The sequence below is a fragment of the Anopheles stephensi genome, chromosome 3 (genome assembly GCF_013141755.1).
Source record: "Anopheles stephensi strain Indian chromosome 3, UCI_ANSTEP_V1.0, whole genome shotgun sequence".
In the NCBI taxonomy this organism is placed as follows: domain Eukaryota; kingdom Metazoa; phylum Arthropoda; class Insecta; order Diptera; family Culicidae; genus Anopheles; species Anopheles stephensi.
The window spans coordinates 43,439,225-43,458,388 of record NC_050203.1 but is presented as its reverse complement, the minus strand read 5'-3'; the positions used below and the strand labels follow the sequence as shown (position 1 = coordinate 43,458,388).

The 19,164-nt window shown below is 41.0% G+C and overlaps 2 protein-coding genes across 5 annotated transcripts; one reads left to right on the top strand and one right to left on the bottom strand.

The window, feature by feature from the left end:
* The first annotated feature begins 250 nt into the window (after window positions 1–250).
* LOC118510938 lies at window positions 251–7,548 on the top strand. Of its 2 annotated transcripts, XM_036053374.1 has the most exons (5): window positions 251–674; window positions 863–931; window positions 1,021–1,567; window positions 2,388–5,252; window positions 7,084–7,548. In XM_036053374.1, exons 3-5 carry the CDS (start codon window positions 1,374–1,376, stop codon window positions 7,163–7,165), a joined length of 3,141 nt encoding a protein of 1,046 aa, XP_035909267.1. In that variant the 5' UTR covers window positions 251–674; window positions 863–931; window positions 1,021–1,373; the 3' UTR covers window positions 7,166–7,548. The 2 variants fall into 2 exon arrangements, with proteins under 2 accessions (XP_035909267.1, XP_035909268.1); XM_036053375.1 differs by having other exon boundaries at window positions 267–674; window positions 863–1,567.
* Window positions 7,549–8,531: 983 nt separating this feature from the next.
* LOC118510937 (serine-rich adhesin for platelets) lies at window positions 8,532–18,974 on the bottom strand. Of its 3 annotated transcripts, XM_036053371.1 has the most exons (5): window positions 18,159–18,974; window positions 14,035–14,202; window positions 13,865–13,906; window positions 12,880–13,175; window positions 8,532–12,745 (listed from the first exon to the last, which is right to left on the bottom strand). In XM_036053371.1, the coding sequence occupies exons 3-5, from the start codon at window positions 13,893–13,895 to the stop codon at window positions 9,107–9,109; spliced, it is 3,966 nt and encodes a 1,321-aa protein (XP_035909264.1). In that variant the 5' UTR covers window positions 13,896–13,906; window positions 14,035–14,202; window positions 18,159–18,974; the 3' UTR covers window positions 8,532–9,106. The 3 variants fall into 3 exon arrangements, with proteins under 3 accessions (XP_035909264.1, XP_035909266.1, XP_035909265.1); XM_036053373.1 differs by lacking the exon at window positions 13,865–13,906; XM_036053372.1 differs by lacking the exon at window positions 18,159–18,974 and having other exon boundaries at window positions 14,035–18,130.
* Window positions 18,975–19,164: the final 190 nt, after the last annotated feature.

The window sequence follows — 19,164 nt, the reverse complement described above, 5'->3', positions numbered from 1 at the left end:
AAGTGCCGGCAGTAATGACGCGAAGCTGAAAAAAATGAGATACACATTCTGTACCCTATCTGTGTTCTGGGCAGTCTACTTAGCCAATAAAAACATCATTATTACAAATATTATAAGCAATGAATTAATTGATTTTCTTTTGCGAAATGTTGTCCGTCTGCTCGTAGGTTTTCCCCGTGTGTCGACTGTTTCTTGAACTTTAATACAAGAGAGTGCGAGAAATTTTTCCCGCGTTTGCGCAGTTCTTGCCAATGCCAGCCCAAGTGTAGTAGAAATGGCAGCAGCAGCAGTAATGTTATAGATTGTCCTTGTTAAATAAGATCAGACAATTTTCGCACAATTCTAAATTAGTTTTTCGAAACACAATAGAGTGAACTACAAGGCATTGCTACGGAATATTGTAAAACGGTTCAATCCATACCGAGTCGCCGGGTGCTTAATACGATATCCTTCGTGGCAGCAGCTATAGTTTTCACCTTCGATTCCAGTTTACAAAATTCTTGCCATTGAAGTGATTGGTACGTTTGTTACCGCTAACACCGGATTAAATTTGTAGAATTTCGCAACAATGTCAAAAATACCAACTGAAGCAAACAAAAAGTCTTGTTTGTGCTTCGTTGGACGTTGGTTGTGGTGCGGTTATGTACTGTTACTCCAAGTACCCTCGATCAATGGTATGTACGTGTTGTATAAACAATTATGAAAAGTAGCCATGCCATGATAATTGTTGGTCTGCGTTTATCAGTGCTATCACCTTCTTGATTTTCTATTTTGTTCAGAATGTGGGGAATAACTATTACAAAAATGAAAGTGTACTTTGTGCTGCGAGAAGTTTCATACCGTTTTTTTTGTACTTTTGCAGGTGCATATGGAAATGTTGTGTCCCTGCCAGGGGAGTGCCGAGATGTGAATGGCAAGAAAGTGGAGCAAGGTGAAACGAATTGAGCTAGGCAACTTCTGTCGATCCTTCGTGACTCAATGTTGTTGTAAATGTGTTGTTGTTCTTCTTATCGTTCGTAGATGCGCATTATGTTCCTCCAGGATCGGATACCTGTCGCTTATGTTTATGTGACAATGGCCATCCAAAGGCATGCAAGGCAGTGCTTTGCTCGCCTCCTCACGATTGCAAATCCTTTCAGATTGGTAGCTCCTGCTGCGAGTTCATTTGCTTGGATGATACAATAGGCAACACGGCAGATAAAACCTACGACGTCGGCATGTGACTAGTGGCAACTGGAGTGATCGTAACTTTTTCGTTGACCCTGCTCTTCTTCGTCATTAGTCGCTTAAGGCATCGCAAAACTCGTGCCCAGGAAGGTCGCGAAGTCATCGATGATCCTAACCAACGCAACTTGGTGAACAATGTGGGCTACATGGGAGGCAGTATTGGTTATCTTGGTGGAGGCACAATGAACATGGACTATTCATACGTCGACCACGCTGTCGCTCCGCACTACCAGCTATGGAAACCTCCGGGAGCGTATTATACACGGGGCGAAGCTCCACCACCTTACGAAGAGGCGATAGCCATCGCTCATGCAGAATCGCTCAGTTCGTGTACTGTAAGGTAAGATTCAATAGTTTACCTAATGCACTGCATGCACTTGTTAAAGAACTGTGTAAGATTTTTTCATACACATACACATAATTCATTTGGTCTTAAGTATTTGTCAATCAAAAAAGTCGGTATGCATTTTACCGAATGACACGTTTCTAAAACGACCCGTAAATTTTATGCTGTAGTAATAAAAACAAAGAAACGGGAATAAAACAATTAATAAACTCTTAACTGTGAGCTTAAACTCTTATTACAATTTGACCATACGGCCTGAATACAAGATTTATAAGTACTGTGATCTTTCACTTGTACGGTCTTAAAACAAACGCGTTAACTTTATTCGTTTTTCACATCACACTCTAATGTTGTCATTACCAACTGAGGTATCAAACCTTGATCTCGAAGCTCGAGAGATCGTTCTCGGCCTGTCGGGGCATTCACTCGTATCCCCATATGTCCCTCAAATACTCGTACGGGTCAACCGATGAAGGACTGCTTCCATCCACGCATGTGAAAGGTTGGCTGAGTGCTACTTGTATGCTACACTAGATTTCGGCGTACGGTAAAAAGAAAGTGAACTTCTTAACTGAATAGCTAAACAAATTCCTCTCAAATTAAATCAAACCATTTTTTACTTGGGTCTACCTGCAAATGTTGTAATAAAGTGACGATTGATACCTATTTGTATACCGCATACCGTTTCTCTGCGAGATTCTTTAAGCAGGAGACTTTTTCTGCACAGACATTTAATCTAAAAATACACTGTTCTCTATGCTATCTGCACCAAATGTTCGCTTTTAAATGTTTCTGTAATTTCGTTTCGTTTTAGTGTCGCTACATCGACGGGGCGGAATTTTCCACTAGGAGTTGTGCAAGATTCTGATGCTGTTCCGAACATTACGGCAAACACTACGAATTTAATAAGCATTAATATTAACGGTACAGGAGCTGGCGCTAATGTCACCGAGATTGGCAGTGCGGATAGTAGCATGGGAGCACGCAGCGTGGCCACTATCACCAACACTGATCCGCCATTCGTAACCTCCAGTAATCGTGGTAGCGGCCTTAATGGACGCTCCTCAGCCAACGTTTTGACCGGAGGGGATAGGCATAGTGGTGAGACGAACGAGGACACATCGATGACAATTTACAATCATCACTCATCAAATCTTATGCACCAAAGCGACATAATGGATGCAAATGATGGGAGCCTCTGTGAGAACGTTAATCTTAGCAGCAATCACCATTGCACTGGAAGCAACCCGATGTCATTCAGCAGCGTGGGATCAGATCTGTGCATGAATGCCAGCTGCGAACTAAATATTAGTGCTCATCAATGTAACTTTACGCATCACACAGTCGCTGTGGCTGCCGTGAACGTTAGTTCCGGAGAGTTTAGTGAAACAGGAGTTCATAGAATAGCGCCAAAAGAGGACCATTGCTCTTCCATGCTTCATAATTCCAGCCGTCTATCGGATGGGGTCGACAAGTTTGCGGATGCCAGTCATCACCGCCATTGTCAACCGACGGGCATTGGGAACTGTGCAGACGAAAATTCCCAACTACCAACATCTTCTCAATCTCCAATATCACAATCATTGATGCAATCCGTCCCGGTACCAGCAATGTTCAACGATGATATGATAAGCGACAGTAAGTTAAGCAGCTATTCGGACAAATCCACTGACGTGATCAAAAACCGAATAACGGGGAAAAAATACCATCGTACGATTCCTCGCCATTTCTCCGTGGTGGATCCTATAATCAATCCGATTAAGACAAACTTTATGGCATCAGCAGTGACGACTACGGCGACGACACCTTCGGATTCTTCAACATCGTATGCGCCGATACAGCAAGACCGTATGCCGGCAGACAGCCGTGATAAGCAATGTTCGCAGCGAATACCTGCACCAGGGCCGGGAAGTGTTACACCAGCGCCAAACATAATTCTGTCTACTGAAAGTGGAAATGCGACCTCCGGAAACCGAAAGATTTGTCAATGTCCAGTACAGCATAAAGCCTTGTCGGGATATCAGTCCACTGCTCTGGGTAGGTCGTCGGGTCCGTCATCGATTTCTGGCGACGAAAGTTATCGCAGCCAACGCACATCGGCCGATATCTTGCCTAATCGCGGTGATGCTTCCAGTAAACCAAAACCCGGGGGACATGGTGATCTACTCATAGTTGCGAGCAAAAGAAGCAATGCACTGGGAACTATGAGAGACAGCTACACGACGGAAAGAACTCCAATCCCGAGAGCCAATGACTTGGGGCTGATGAATCAACGGTATCATGAAAAGGAGCATCGCAAGACGGCTTCCTCGTTTGCGGACGGCATAGCTACAGGCACGGGAGGAAACAGAGTTAAGGCCAAGCAGCACAACAGCTATCAACATCGTCCGCACTCAGATCACGGCTCACATATCGGTGCATCGGAACGCAAAGTTATAACGCAAGTACCGTTGGACGAGCTTATGTCCACACGTTTTACGACCAGACCGGGAATCGAGCATGAAGAGCGTACACACACTTTACTAAAAAAATCTTCGCTAAACATGAACATGGAGAATGATGCTACCAGTGCTCTGCACAATCCAATTCTACCCCCTAAAGCTAAAAAACAGCAACATCATCAACATCCCCACCAAAGTCAGGCATTTAACAAAACTATAGCTGCTGCAAATCAACAGCAACTGCGCGACGTTAGTTTAGGGCATCAGAAACTCATTTCCCTCCCGGAAAAGGCTAACGATACTAACAGCTGTGGAGGAAACGCCAAATTGCGCGAACTTCGAAAGTCGCCCATCCACGCTAACCACGATACTGGAGGAATGCTTAAGGTGTGTAACAACAATGGTTTGGCCAATGGATTTTCAAATTCCTTGCCGAGACACTCGTTCACTGCTGCACGCAACTATGAAAGGAAGCAGCGCAATGAGAGTTTGATGTCCAACAACCTCAGTATAGGTTCAAAATCGAACAGGACCGATGCGGCGGACAGTGGATTGATGCAAGAAAGGGTAGTATACGATAGTAATACGCTGCCGAAAAATCTGCCCAACAACAATGGGCGCAAAACCAGCTTGGTCACGGAAGCGGTAAATCATATACCTCCCATCATAAACATCCCAGTTACTTCGCACAGCGCAATGGCATTCGGAATAAACACTAAATCCAACCACCAAAGCTCCAATACCATTCATCGCTCCGGTACTGCTAACGCTACAGCAGCAGCAGCAGAAAGCGGCAACCATCCGTCTGCAGTTGCTGCGCACGGTTCGACGCAAAGCGCGCTAGAAGTGAGCGTGATGGGTACACACGCACAAATTCCTGCCGGAACCGGGAACAGTGATGAGGGCGGGACCAACAGTAATCCAACCAGACAACCGATTCTTCTGCCATTGCCCGTGCTGATGACAACGCTTACAAATTGTGCCAATCCGCGGGAACACATCCTACCGAACGACAACAGTCTTGATGAGGACTATCTGAGCGAATGTGAGAATTGCAAATCTTCCGCTAACAACATGCGCTACTATCTCGACATAGAAGAAGGTAATAAAACCTGCGCTCCTATACAAGAAACGATGACACTGCAAAGGAAAATACCAGACGCTGCCGAGGAGGAACAGCAGAACTACTATCGCGTGTCTTCGACATTGCCGACTAATACCAGCAAACGAAATGTACCGTAAGTGTGCTTTGCTTTCTTACACGATTTATTACATTCCTTTTTTCTGTGTCATAGCAGCATACCAATTTACTTTTGGTTGACCTTCATGTTGTAATATTTAATCTGGTAATTGTAGTGTGGACTTATGGCTTTAAATTCCAATTATTACAGCTATTATTTGTGGGCACATTTGCATTGCCATTTATTTGTTTATCACATGGAGGACCTAGCTTGATTAGCTCTTACACCTGTAAGTTCAGTCACACTGGCACCTGTGTTAATTTGAACTTGAATTCTACGCACCTGTATAAATTCAACGGACAGTTTCAGAAACATTCGTGAACTGGTTTTTTTTTTGTTGGGAAACAGATCCCCTGATGTATACTTGTGAACACATACACGATGAGCGACGGGTTACGGCATCAACTTTCCGACATGATGTGTGTAGATCATACAATCTGTTAGTATGAACAGAAAACAACCTGGAACCCCTTTATTCTTCTTGGGAGCACTTACAGTCGGCTACTTGGATGATACAAGCCTTGAAGGCCCTTGAGGGAAATAGCAATGGTACTGATTAGGAGATACTGAACAAAACGAATATGTCTTAAGCAGTCCCGAAATACAATATCTTCATTGACGAAATATTTAGACAAGGTCCACAACTAAGAATCGGATCGATCCCTCGTAGTAAAAACTAAGTGTTATCAATAATTTAATTTAGTTTAATTCATAATTGATTCATCGGTCTTTTGACTTCATGAATTGCTTCTCCTTCATCTCAGTCATCCTTTTTTTTCTTATGCTTCCTGCCGTGTGAAGACCTGTGCCGCTATCGCCGTATTCGATGTATATGTCCTATCTCAAGAGTTTAGAGAAGCTCTTGGAGCCTACAAGAGTCATAGTCAAGCTTCATGAGTGACTCGTTTTCTTTTAAACAGCCAATGAAACAATGGAAATAATTCGAAAGAAAAAAAATTCGAACAGATAACCAGAAACGCTTATACCGACGTAAATATTAAAATATTCTATAATTTTTGAACATGTGGGAAAACATGTGAAGATAAAACGGACATTCGCGAATAAAATTTGAATCTTTAATGATCCAACGCATAGAACAGTCTTTGCTATACAAATGGGAATAATCACTCTTTTGAAAGGATAAGGATGATTATAAAGATTTGAATCTTCGACTCACTCTTCAATAATTCATGAAAAAATATTACTCTAAAATAATCCTTTAAATACGCCTCTGGGTTTCAACTCATTCTCATCCTCTGTGCCGAATAGCCACCCACTTTTTTTTATTTCAACTCACCCTCCTTGGGTGAGAAAGGGGGGAATGGGTGAGAAGTGAGTTGAAATTAAAAGAAGTGGGTGAGCAGTCACAGAGAGTGACAGTCATAAAAACTCTTGAACCTGAGTTGAAGCCATAAACTCTGCAAAGGATTTAATTCACTCACTATCCCTTACTCAGTGGGCACATCTGCACTTTTCGGCTAAAGTATGAAAAGATATCCCCCTCCTCTCACGCAAAAGTAAGTTACGCAAAAGTGTATCTTTTTCAGACTTTTTACTATAATTATTTATTTATTTATTTATTTTACCTAAATTTAACTCAGTAGCGAAAAGTGAGTGCCGTGAGTGGGGGGGGGGGGGGGGGGGGGGGGGTTCATCTATTCAGACTTCAGCCACACTTTTCTTCGTAGCTGAGGAATAGCTTAAGAGTTCCTTGCGTAAGGTGGCCCTGAGTAATTATGGAGTTTTTCAGATCATCAGATTTATGTTTATTTTATTTAACAACGTTAATGTACATATTTACAGTTGCATTTGTTTATATTTTTTGCAGACTTGTCAACAAAGATCGAGTTGCATGGTTTTCTACTATACCGGCTAGTTCGTCATCGGACGACGAAGAAGCATGCGAATGAAATAATTACACCGTAAACTAATTCTACGAATCATTGTTAGCAAATGGGTAGAGCGCCCAATGACAAGTTGATGGAGAGGGATTGCCATTTTTCATTGCAGTAAGGAAACAAATAAATAAATAAAATCTTCACTACGTGGAAATATTTAGAGTAAAAGTAGTATTTAAAGTCCGATACCAGTATGTCGAAAACATCAGCGCAAGAATTCAAATCCATAAAAAAACCAGATATAGTATTAGTTGTGAGCATCGTCAAGGGTTGTCGTAAAACTCCAAACAATGTTCGTAAGGATTACCTGTAAACTGACAAGTTGGTGTATATCTATTTTTGTCAAAATTCTAACTCGAGGAACCAGGAAAATAAAAGATTATGTGCAAAACCAAGCGGAAGTGTCACAATATTAAGCAGCACAAAACTATCCGAGTTGAGAAATTTGAAAATTTCATTAAAATTTTAATCTTGATGTCAATTCAATTGAAATCGTCAAGTCTCGTTAGCTTTCCCGTTTTTCGCATTCGTCGACGCTTTCGAAAAACAACAGACTGGACAGATTATTACGGCATCCGGTGAGATACGGCACTTGAACGCGAAGGAACAAAACAACAAAGTAACAAAAGCGGTCAAAGAAAATTTCAATTAACAACAAATTGAAATGTTTAAAATAACCAAATTGCTCAACAAATGGTTTGACGAATACAATATGCGCCAAACGATAACAATCCAACGATATCTTTTTAGCTATTTCCAAACAACAAATCCCGCTATCGGTAATACTTCTTTTTAATAATGTTAAACATTTATTGATCCACTACTATTAGTGATCCACTATAGTGCATGGTGATTTCGTTCGAATGAAAAAAGTGAGAGAATTCGTAACCAAACATATTCCCTGTTTTATACTCTGCCAATGAACTTCTTCTTCTTTGGCAGTACAACCTCTTAAGGATTCACAACCTGCCATTTCTGGCTTTCCTTGATTTTTTTTTTATCCATAGCTGAATAGTCAGAGCCAATGAGATTTGTGTTCCGAGCATGCCGTGGGAAGACCGACTCCGTTATCGCCTTGGACACGGCACCGTCAACAAACATGATTTATCAAATTTGATCAAATCGAAAGCAGGAGGTGCTTGAGAATAATTAACCCTATTGATAGAACACGCAACGCGAGTGTGAATGGAAGATTGCAACATTCACTAACACTTACCTCATGCCTACTCAAGATCTTGTGGATTCCAACGCATTATTCTTACATACTTTTGAAGGCTGCAATTTAAAGTATTTAGTTTGAAAAAATACAAATACACTTTTTTATGCTATACTTTTGAAGGAGGTTACAGAAAGAAAAGATATCCGAACGCGGTGATTGTACTGTCAACAAGTTTTAATTTAAATCGTTACAACATTTTGTTACAGTTACAGCTGGTAAGATAGGATCGTGCATAATTAAGTGGTTTAAATAAGTTATGAATTATGATACTTATTATATAGTGTATATGTATATATATAAATATGTATGAATGAATGTATATAATTATGTGTTTGTTACAATGCTTTCGATTAAAATTGTCATTCATTCCGTCAGCTTAAATACATCCTCGTTAAGCTGTGAGCTTAATAAATGTCTGTTCTTCTAGGTTCGATTTATTATAATATACGATAAATATGGCCGGATTATTTATTACACAGAAACTAATCGTAAAAGCTAGCGTTTGCCTTCAAGATTCTTATCCGTTTGCTTCTATCATCCCCTAACTCGTTTATATAATGGCTTATTGCAGCATATTTTCTACCGATTGTTACCGATTTGCGAACAGTGATTGCGTATTCGAATGTAGCTGTAGTTTGTTGAATTTGCCACTCATTTACAACCCGTCTAATGGGTAAAAAATTACAAACAAAGAACAACGGTTAGTGAAACAAACAAAACACGTGCAACTAAATTTAGCCCCATCTCGCCGCCAAAGAGTAAAGCGACTTTAGTAGCTCGAGTGCTCGCGTATCAGAATTGTGCGGCGAGTTGTATTTGTTCTTTTTCGACGAAGGATAAGCTAGAGAACTCGAAAGGTCTTTTGGTAAGCGCTGAGATACGATGAACGGTGGTTTAAATTCGGAAGAGGTGTCCGATTCTATGGATTCTACTGATCTGTATTCTGTGTCGATGGTGTCAACCGTAGTTTGAAGTGTTGTGGAGCTAGGATTATCAAACGCCTCCGAAGTAGGGTTTGCTGTCAGCGTAGTGCTCACGATGGGTTCTGCGATCGTAGTAAAAACGGTCGAACGGCCATCATCAGTTGTTTGTCCGGCTGTGGACGGGTAGGGTGTGGTAGTAGACTGCGGCTGATGCGTATTTTCATAGTCATACGCCCATCGGGCTTGGGTGGTGACCGTGTTCGACAAGTAGTTGGTTTGCCCTTCACTTGACGTCACAAACATTTTTGTTGTAGCCTCCGTAGTTTGAACATCGTTATCCTTCAACCATTCCTCACTATTGAAGCGTTCCTGACTATCGCGCTCTTTGCTATTGCTGCCATCGTTTGCATCCGCCGTCGACACTTTGGCGTAGTTTTCTGTCGTTGCCGCCATATTTGGAGTGGTCGATTTAATGACCGAACCAGCAGCGTGCACCAAATTCGCATCTCTATTGTACCCAATTTCTTTGCCCCGGCGATAATCAGTATCCGGCGCTTGGTTGTCCGACGCGATTCGCAGGTCATCCGCACTTTGGGTGTTCATCACACCGCCAATGTTGATTAATGCCTCCAGCAATGCTTTGCGCGATTCCTCATTCGTGCTGGTTGGCGTGTCGTCGCAGGTACGTATCAAAAGCAGAATCAATCTCCGCATCGATTTATCCTTATCGGCCATTTTAATTGCTGTCATTAGTTTGTCTGCTTGTGCATCGTTTAGTTCGCCAAACATTTCGTTAGCTTTCTTCTGCATAAGCGTTGAATTCTCGCGCATGTTTTCACTCATCAGCCGCGTGGAATAATTCTCCTCGGCTACATTAGGCGCGCTGGCGGCACCTGGCTTAAGCAGTGTTCCGTTCCATCCGTACTGCCGCACCACATGGATTTCAGGTGTATGTGCCTCTGTTGGTTTTGGTTTTTCCAGCTCCATCAGCTCATCGTTGATGGTTAAGGGATCGAAAAATACCGTGTAAGACATTGTGGTACGAGACGCTGGCACTATCCCATCAGGCTCTTGCTGTAAGTTGGCGGAAGGTTGCACGGTGGCGATGGGCGTCTGGTTTACCAAGGACCCAGACGTTACTCCGGTTGTGGGATTGTCCCTAAAATTATGCAAACTAATAACACTGTACTTGTTTCTTTCGTAAATGGGTCGATTGTTTTGACTGGATACGATCGATTCGCTTTGCGCTCGCTGCAACTGTTCGTCATCCTCCAGCACAAGCGTAGTTTTAGGCTTAAGCTCCGATGAATACCGGCTGCTTGATATAACCGGTGGTTTAAGAACAGATTGAGGAGCTGATACTGGTTCGGTTACGACGCTAGCTGTTGCGGTTGGTAGTGCGCTAGAAACTGTCGGTGCTTTTGTGTCCAAACGATTGGCCGTAGTTATCGTGGTGACATCGCCAGCCTCTCTGTCTGCCTGGTGCTCTGCGCTAGCATGATCGGCAAAACGGTTCGTGTAGCTGAAGGAAGCCGGTGTTCCCAGCTCACTGTTAACTTCGTCGGCCAGTTCATTACGGCTGTTAGTTATGAACTTGATCGATAAGCTTTTGCCCTGCTTTCTAGACGTATCTTTTGGCAAAAAGCTAACCTTGTTATATTCGACACTGCTATCGATTGTGGTTGTCGGTGGTGTTGCTGTTGTGGTATCTACAACAGTTGTTTCTTTATCCGTAGGGTTCACAGTGGTGGTAGTGGTCGACAAGTCGGAAAAGTCCAACACTTCATAATTTTCTCCATCCTGCAGACGAGCACGTTGAATGGCGTTATCATGCGATGAATATGTGGTAGTTTCGAGCAGGGAAGGAACGCTGGTCTCGAATGCACCGGCCGTCCGTTCCATCGTAAACGACTTGTCGAGCGTTTGCGTACCTGGGGCTTTTGGACGAATTTCAGTAAGTATGCGCCGGAATGTCACGGGATCTTGAAGGTAGGCCGACAGTGCGTGAGTAAAAATCTGAGCTAGCTCACGAATCTGTGTCGAGTTTGACATTCCAAACACGGGGTACCTTGAAGATTGACCTTCCAGATCGTGTTCCATTTGTGAATCCATGTAGAACTCCGTCTCCGAGTGATTGTGCTCGTGATCGTGCACATCGTCTATACGGTTTCCACCGTTTTCATTATCTTTAGTTTGAAACAGACGGTCATATTCGTTTAAAGTGGTGCGCGTAAGGAGCGACCGATGTCCAACGTCTACCTTAGGCCTACGCTCGGCCGCAATGCGCATCCTTCTGAAGCGATCCACGATCGGACCAATCTCCGATGGGTGCTGCAAAAACTCATAGGAAACCTTTGTTGGCGACGCAATCGTCGAGAACGTGATGGTCGGACCGTTGAAAGTATTGGTGGACGACGACGCGGTAGCCATCACGTCATCTATGGTTTGTTTCACTGCATCGCCATTGCTTGCAGATTCGTCAATTTTTAGATTTTTGATAGTTTGCATAATTTCCATGGCATGATCCATTATCGTCTCTTCGTCGGCGGTACCTTCACGCCGCATTGGGTGAGCGAATTGGTTGCCGAAGCTCTGGGATCCGACGGTTCCACCGCTGATGAAACCATTGATTGTTGTGGCCTTTGTCGTGACCATGGCATCCTCACTTATTGCTCCCACCGTCGTTGTTCTCGTGCTGGTAGTGAACGTGGGTACTGTTGGTGTGTAAAATTGCGTAACTTTGCTATTTAGATTCAGTTTTCGTGCAGTTGTGTAAGGCATGTAATTCATCGCATGTCTGTTGCCGCTGGTACTGATGCTGCTGCTGCTGCTGCTGATATTTTCGTCTCGTGCATCTTTTGACAATACCAACAGGTAATCACGAGATGCATCGTCCCCATATGACTCGTTTCTTCTTAATTTGTTGCCGTTAGCCTGATCTTTCAAAAGCTGTTCTTGCGCATAATATGTGTTGAACATTTTGTTCGCTATGGATGCAAACGACGCACTCTGGGAAGTTTCCTGTATTTCATCCGCCACATACGATTTATCGGTATTATCTTTGAAGGTTTTGCCATTTCTATTAGAACCAAACCCGTTCGATTCTGCTGAGACGATTCGATCCATTCGTCTGTTCAGTTCGAGCGTATTTCGGGTTGGCGTTTTGGCAGTCCGAAGACTGTTAGTGTTTCCTAAAAGCAAGCGCTTATCTTGAATGTTGAGCGTAAGCCTTTCATCGCTTTGAGTGATAGGTTGGGGTACGGGATGCTTGCTTTGTAGGCGCGCTCGTTTGGCTTGGGTAAGCATTTCGGTGCTTTCGGCGAAATGGTTCGGCGTCGCAGCACAATCTACCTTAAACCACCAGTCGCAAATTAGGTCAAGCTGTCTAAAGATCGTACCGTTTGGGCAAAGAAACGAGATCTTTTTTCCATCGTCGCATATATGGAATACCTTCGCAAGGAAAATAGGAAAAAATAAACAAAACAAGACAAAATAAGGTTTCTAGTCTATTCGAAACTTGAGTAGAGTAGTACTGATATATGAGAATGTAAATTTACGGTAATAAAATAAAACTACACACTAACCTGACAACGAGTTTCTAAATCGGCAAAGTAACCATTGCCATGATTCTTGCAGTCAAAAATTGTCTTTGGAATGTGAGTTAGCACTGGGAAATCAATACCGGGACGGCCAACCAAACCTTGATAACTTTCCATTTCACCACCGGAGAACGAATTAGTTGCAGTACCACCATCATTCTCCTCAACCAATGCACTTCGAGCAGCTCGTCGCGATGGCAAGCGAAATAGGTTACGATGCGTGCTTTTAGAGTTGCCTTCGATCGATGCAAGTTCCGATACAATTACGAGAACCGGAAACACTATTCATTGCGAGAAATGGTATGTGAAAAACAAAAAGAGCACTAAGCATTATTACAGAAATAATTAAACTTCGCTATTGCGTTGGGAATTTTTATTTACTACATTAATGAATGTTTAATAAGTTTGATTCGACTCTGATGTCTCATATAAAAGCAAATAACTTGAAAAATATTGAAAAAAAAAATTACAGCAATATATGTGTATAGGACTCAAACGCGAATCCGGATACCTTTTAAAATCGAGTAAATAGTGTACGCTGAGGACGATTTGCATCGTCCTCTTTTCGCTCTTTTCTTTAGACACCTTTCAATTTATAGGATTTTTCAGTTGATCAGGCAAAAGCATCCATTTTTATTGTAGGGTCCTAAGGTGAAATGATAAACAAAGCTAGTTGATATGGAAACGGCTTCAGATGACAGGGGAATCAATTGCCTTTTGTAGTAATGTCCTTAGATGATATTGTCATAGTAGCTGTTGATGTTATACGCGTCCTCCCAGTGCACGGGTAAAGGACATTACAACAAAAGGCATTTGATTCCAATGTCATCTGAAGCCGTTTCCACATCAATTAACTTTGTTTACCATTTCATATTAGGAGCCTACAATAAAAACGAATGCTATTGCCTTATCAACTGAAACCCCCTGTAAATGTAAACAAAACTATTATCACAAAACAAAAATGACTTACCTACGCGGATGAACAAATTATGATGTCCCATTTTGATGGATTCTAGGCAACAAAAACCATAAATAAACAAAATAAAATGTTTATATGTGTTAATGTGTTTACTAGTTAAATAAATATTAAGCTAAGTGGTGAACGATCCGAAGAACTTCCGCAAGTTGTGTTGAACTTACCTTTTGTTCACAATAAACAAGGTTGTAGTGCAAACCTCTGCAAATAAGCGTCACGGATGTTAAATTCTCCAACTTTGCTGCTCGTATCGTTGGCGTTTTTTGTTTATAACATTTCATGCATAACACTATTTTTTACAAAAAGCTCATACTTGTCGAAATATTTGACGCCTAAGGGAAAGTAAAACAGTAATCTATTAGTCAACATTAATTCCCTGGGAAGGTAAGGGAGGCTGTGCAAGTGGTAGCTGCTGTACATTTTAAAGATAAAAACGAGAAGATGAATAATTGTCTGTGTGGAACCACCCTGTGATTAAGTGGGGGCGGAACCGGATTACATCACGACTGGAGCAGCATTTACCGCCATCTGAACCATTTCCCTGTACTCTACACGAAATATCGAACTACGGATAAATTAAATTAAGTAAGCCAGAAATCAACTGCAACCCCAAATTGTAGTGCCAAATAAAAAAAAAGTGAAATTACTTTAACTTTATCTTAAACTTGTTTTTTGTTTGAAATTTAATTTACGTTTTAATTCTACGGCTATTAAAACAAATAATTGTCACATCACAAAACACATCGCGCATACGTGGGACGCTTTACATGATTAAACCCGTTTTGTTCGACTTTTATTTGCCTCTAGATAGTCATTTGCTCAGTGCATGATACTCTTGTTAAAACGGCCTAGATTATATTCGTTAGACTAACACGAAGCGCGTATCATTAATCATAAAATGAAATGGGCCCTCGAGTAAAAAAAAAACACTTCACGCATATGTGCAACATGCTGCAGGTAAATTTACCATGTTCATCTTTACTATGCCTAAACAAGCACACATTCCCATGTCGTGCTTCCATCATTATTCGTTATTAACGAATAAAAAAATCCATCAGTTTATAATAGTGAAAAATCAATTAAAATTATTTTTATTTATTGCTTTATGGTCGAATGATGTTGTTTTTCATTGAAATAAACCTGCTTTACCTTAGCAATACGGCCAGGCCGTTCTTCATGAATAAAAAAAAATGCTTTTTAGAATTGATTTAAAGAAAGTTCAATCTTCCATAATAACTTCATACGAAACAGCTTTTATCGATTGTTCACACAACAAAATTCATTAAGTTCTTTTTGTTTATCCTACTCTTATTCAAAACTTAGCAATGGTACGATAGCGTATCGTTTGTTGAACATTTTTCGCATAAAGTTTGGTGCTGGTTATGCATGGAACAGTAATTTTGTGATTACAACCACGGTGTTCGGCGTCATCACCAAATCGAACGCTAGTAATCTTCATCACTCTCCTTACTGCCTAGACAATTTCTGGCTAGAGCTGACCTCTCTCATAGCCTTCCAAGCCAACCTAGACCAATTATTACGTTAGATTTAGAAATCGACCGAGCGGCATTCAACCCATACTAAGACATCTTCTGCCGAGGGGCAGCCGGAGCTCTGGGAACTTGTTGGTTTTTATTATTTCTTATGTAAGCTTCACCATTGTTACAGTACATAATTATCAATTGTTTTGTGAGTTCGTGCCAGTCGAATTTTAAGAGTAAAAAATCTGTATAACGTAATCAAGACGATATCCCTCGTTTATACATCCGTCTCAAATGGTAGGCCAAAGATATCTCTTGATTACACTTTATTACTAATTACTAAACTTAAAAGTACTAACACCAGCTTATCGGGTTCAAAGATTTTACAGCAAACTATAGTTTGGCGGTATGGTTTGTAAGGATAGTCTAACAAGGCTAAAATTGTCGTTTTTTAATTAAAGTCTTTTTAAATTTTTAAAGGGAATATTTTTTCATATACAAATATTTTTAATCTCTGATCTGTTACGTGTCAAAATTGGATTCATCCGGATTAACTGTAAATTTAAAAATTCCAAAATTAAGCCTCAGGTCAAATTTCAGGGAATGAGAAACAGAGGGAAACAAGGCTCATCATAAAATCGTTCAACGAAACACACTCCACTGACCTTACTAAACACAATATGTATAAAAAGATTACATGACATTGAATTTGTTTTATTCACTTTGAAAAAGCTTCAGAAGCTTCACTAACAATTCTCGAAAGCTAGATAACTTTATATCTATAATAACGATGTTGTGGCGCTAATTTCGGCAAGGCAGCCGATGCAGAGACGTAGATGAAATTAGTCACAAGTCGGGAATACATAGTAAATTGGGCATTGTTTTAAAAATTTTCATGAACTATGCACGATCAGCGAATGCCCAACCAGTTGGCATGAAGTCATCGGAGGATGCACGAAACAAGAAGCTCACCTAGGTGGGTAAAGTGGGATCTCCGTTGCAATGAATCTGCTGAGAGAGCAAATGTTGCATGCCGCAAGATTGAATCTTAATGCAAAGTATTATCGAAGCGCGGGCCCCCTCAACAACAACTACAAAAAATGTTGCGTCAAAACTTCATTCAGTCAAACAACAGTCATGCACACAGTGTGTTGTTGTTTCATGGGAATTTTTGTCTTCTATTTTGCCTTTTTCTGTGGTGTGGCAAGATGCAGCATTGGAAAGGCAGATGGTGTGAACGAGGTTGCAGCGAAGCACAATTTTCTGTTTGTATGGTAATACGTTACCAAACCATCTTCATTCTTTCTTGGTTGCGTTCCCTCTATTGAATCAAAAGGCACTTACAGAAGTAGTAGTGAATTCAGCACAGATGCAATCATTGAAACAAATAATAGCAGCCGTTCGGTACCGACCCACGAGGGTATCACAAGGGAAACGTGTACAGCAACACATTTTAATTTCACGCTTAACGTTCATCTTGGTATCGCAATCGAAAGCAAACCTGATACTATTATTATTACTAATTTCCACGTACTTACTGTGAGGGACACAAACATTGGTAAAAATAACAGCCAACATTATATGCTGCAGGACCCACATAATAATCCCTACATGATATTTTATATGATTTTTTTTATTCATAAAGAACGGTCTGGCCATATTGCTATTTTATATGATTATTGGTTAAACAATGTTATAAAAAAAGGAAACAAAACAATTTTAAAAAATGCAGAGATGCATTACTTTTTTAAAAGCAGCATTTTAACATGAGCAAAAATGAAGCAAATGAATCGGTTACAAAATTCAAAACCAAAAATGCGCGTAGTACAAATACAACCAGAAAAAGCAACAAGAATTCAATCTAACAGTACAACAACAGTTTAGATCAAATGTTCCAACGAAACCTCAACAAAAACGCATGCTTTAACATTTTCCACACACTTTCCAAAGTGCCCAACTGTCAGGGTCGTGAGTGAATCTGGTGAATGGCAGCATTCCTAGTACAGACAGACCTTTGGCTTGCATTCAGTTGACATTTTACCCTTTTTAGATCCCATGACCATGTCTAGCTTTTGCGTTGTGAATGTAGAAATGGAATGTGCTTGTATGGGACGCAGTAGCCGGATCCATGCAACGATGAGCTCACAGCACAAAAGCCTTTCCAGTCGAGAAAGCTAGACGAAAACGGGTTTTTTTGGAGAGATTTATGCCGATTAAGAAGAATGGCAGATAGTAATGCATCTGCAGTCTATGTATTTCCGTATGTTTAAGTATTGAATGGAAATGGTTAGCTTGAATCATCACATATGTTAAGCATAAATATGCCACAGGCTGTGTGAAAGAACTAATTTTAAGCAGGTTATAGGGACGGTAAGAACGAGCGTACTAAAACACAAAAAAACAGCACTTTTACTTTTACACATTTCTTGGCTAAGTCAGAGAGTGGGATTGGCACGATCTTTAGTTCGAGTTTCTTTTTTCTTATGTGAATAAACGTGTGCAAAATTCTTCTGCGCTTTGTGCGTTTTGAAATTGTTCGCTTCTTTCTACTTTTACTTTTAGAAAAAAAAAACAATCTGATATATTTTGGGTCATCTAGAACCGCTCGTCTTAATAAGCGCAACGACCTAGTTGATCTATGACTGTGATATAATTCCTGCGATAAGTTTTCCTCGCTCTTTAATACCCAATACTTCTTGTTAAGGCGGCGATTGCTCTAGTCTGGATTTAGTCAGACAGACCGTGGCCGGTAAGGCAAAACTATAATACTAACACCATAAGCCCGTCTTAAGCAGTACCCAAGATACCTTAATCATCCAGTGATTGTTGTTCCTTGTGCCGCTGTTTCCGTTTATAGTTTTCACAAACAAAATGAAGGAAGTAGTTTTGCCAACTGTTCGGAACTTTGTACAAATTTTAGACGTTTTACTTGCAAGTAGCGACCTCGCTTTTGCTTTTGTTCACATCACAAATCATTGCGCACCACATTACGGGTAAAATATATGTTCACTTCCACATATCACTTGAACGAACGAAAGAAACACCACGTGTTACAAAAAAAAGATAGCAAAAATATCCTTTAAACCATGGCTGGTTGTGCACAACTCCAACACGCTCAGAAGCTCATTCAAAGCTGCTTAAAATGCACCAGAGCTGTTCGGCTGATACCGCAGTCCACCACCGTGCGGTGAAGATCGAGAAGTGGCACTGAACAACGTCTTAGCACTACAACAATTAACAGAGGAATGTTCGTGCATGATGAAAACTTTAGCGCGATAGCTTTTCGTGCACAACAAACCAGCGCAAGTCGGTTTTCCCTTCTCCAGCCACGATCAGCTAGCGCATCTTTTCGCACATCCATTGCTTGAGCTTTTTTATGTAACTGCATGTACAAGCGGCGCACAGCGAGAGCAAATCTCCCACCAGGGGTTTTTACAGATATTTCCCACCACCTTCTAAGCGTTATGGTGAATTTTGGTCAGAAAGCAGATTGGATTGGTAACCGTTTCATCATTATAGACCATGCTGCAGCCAGCAGCAATTCGTTGAGCATTCATTTTACCATCCAATAACTAGAGCTGGTTCGTGCACATAAGGCCATGTAGATTTAATTTAATTCTTAAAACAAACATCAATCATAGATGCAGGGCAAAGTTTAAGTATCAGGAAGTGACATAAAGCATTCAAATCTCCATTTGAGATACACGTATTGGAAGGCATAAAAATAAGCAGTATGTAAAGGACGGAATCTTAGGAGGTTTTTCGACGAGCAAAATTCAAAGTTGAACTCTATATGAATGAGTGAATGATATA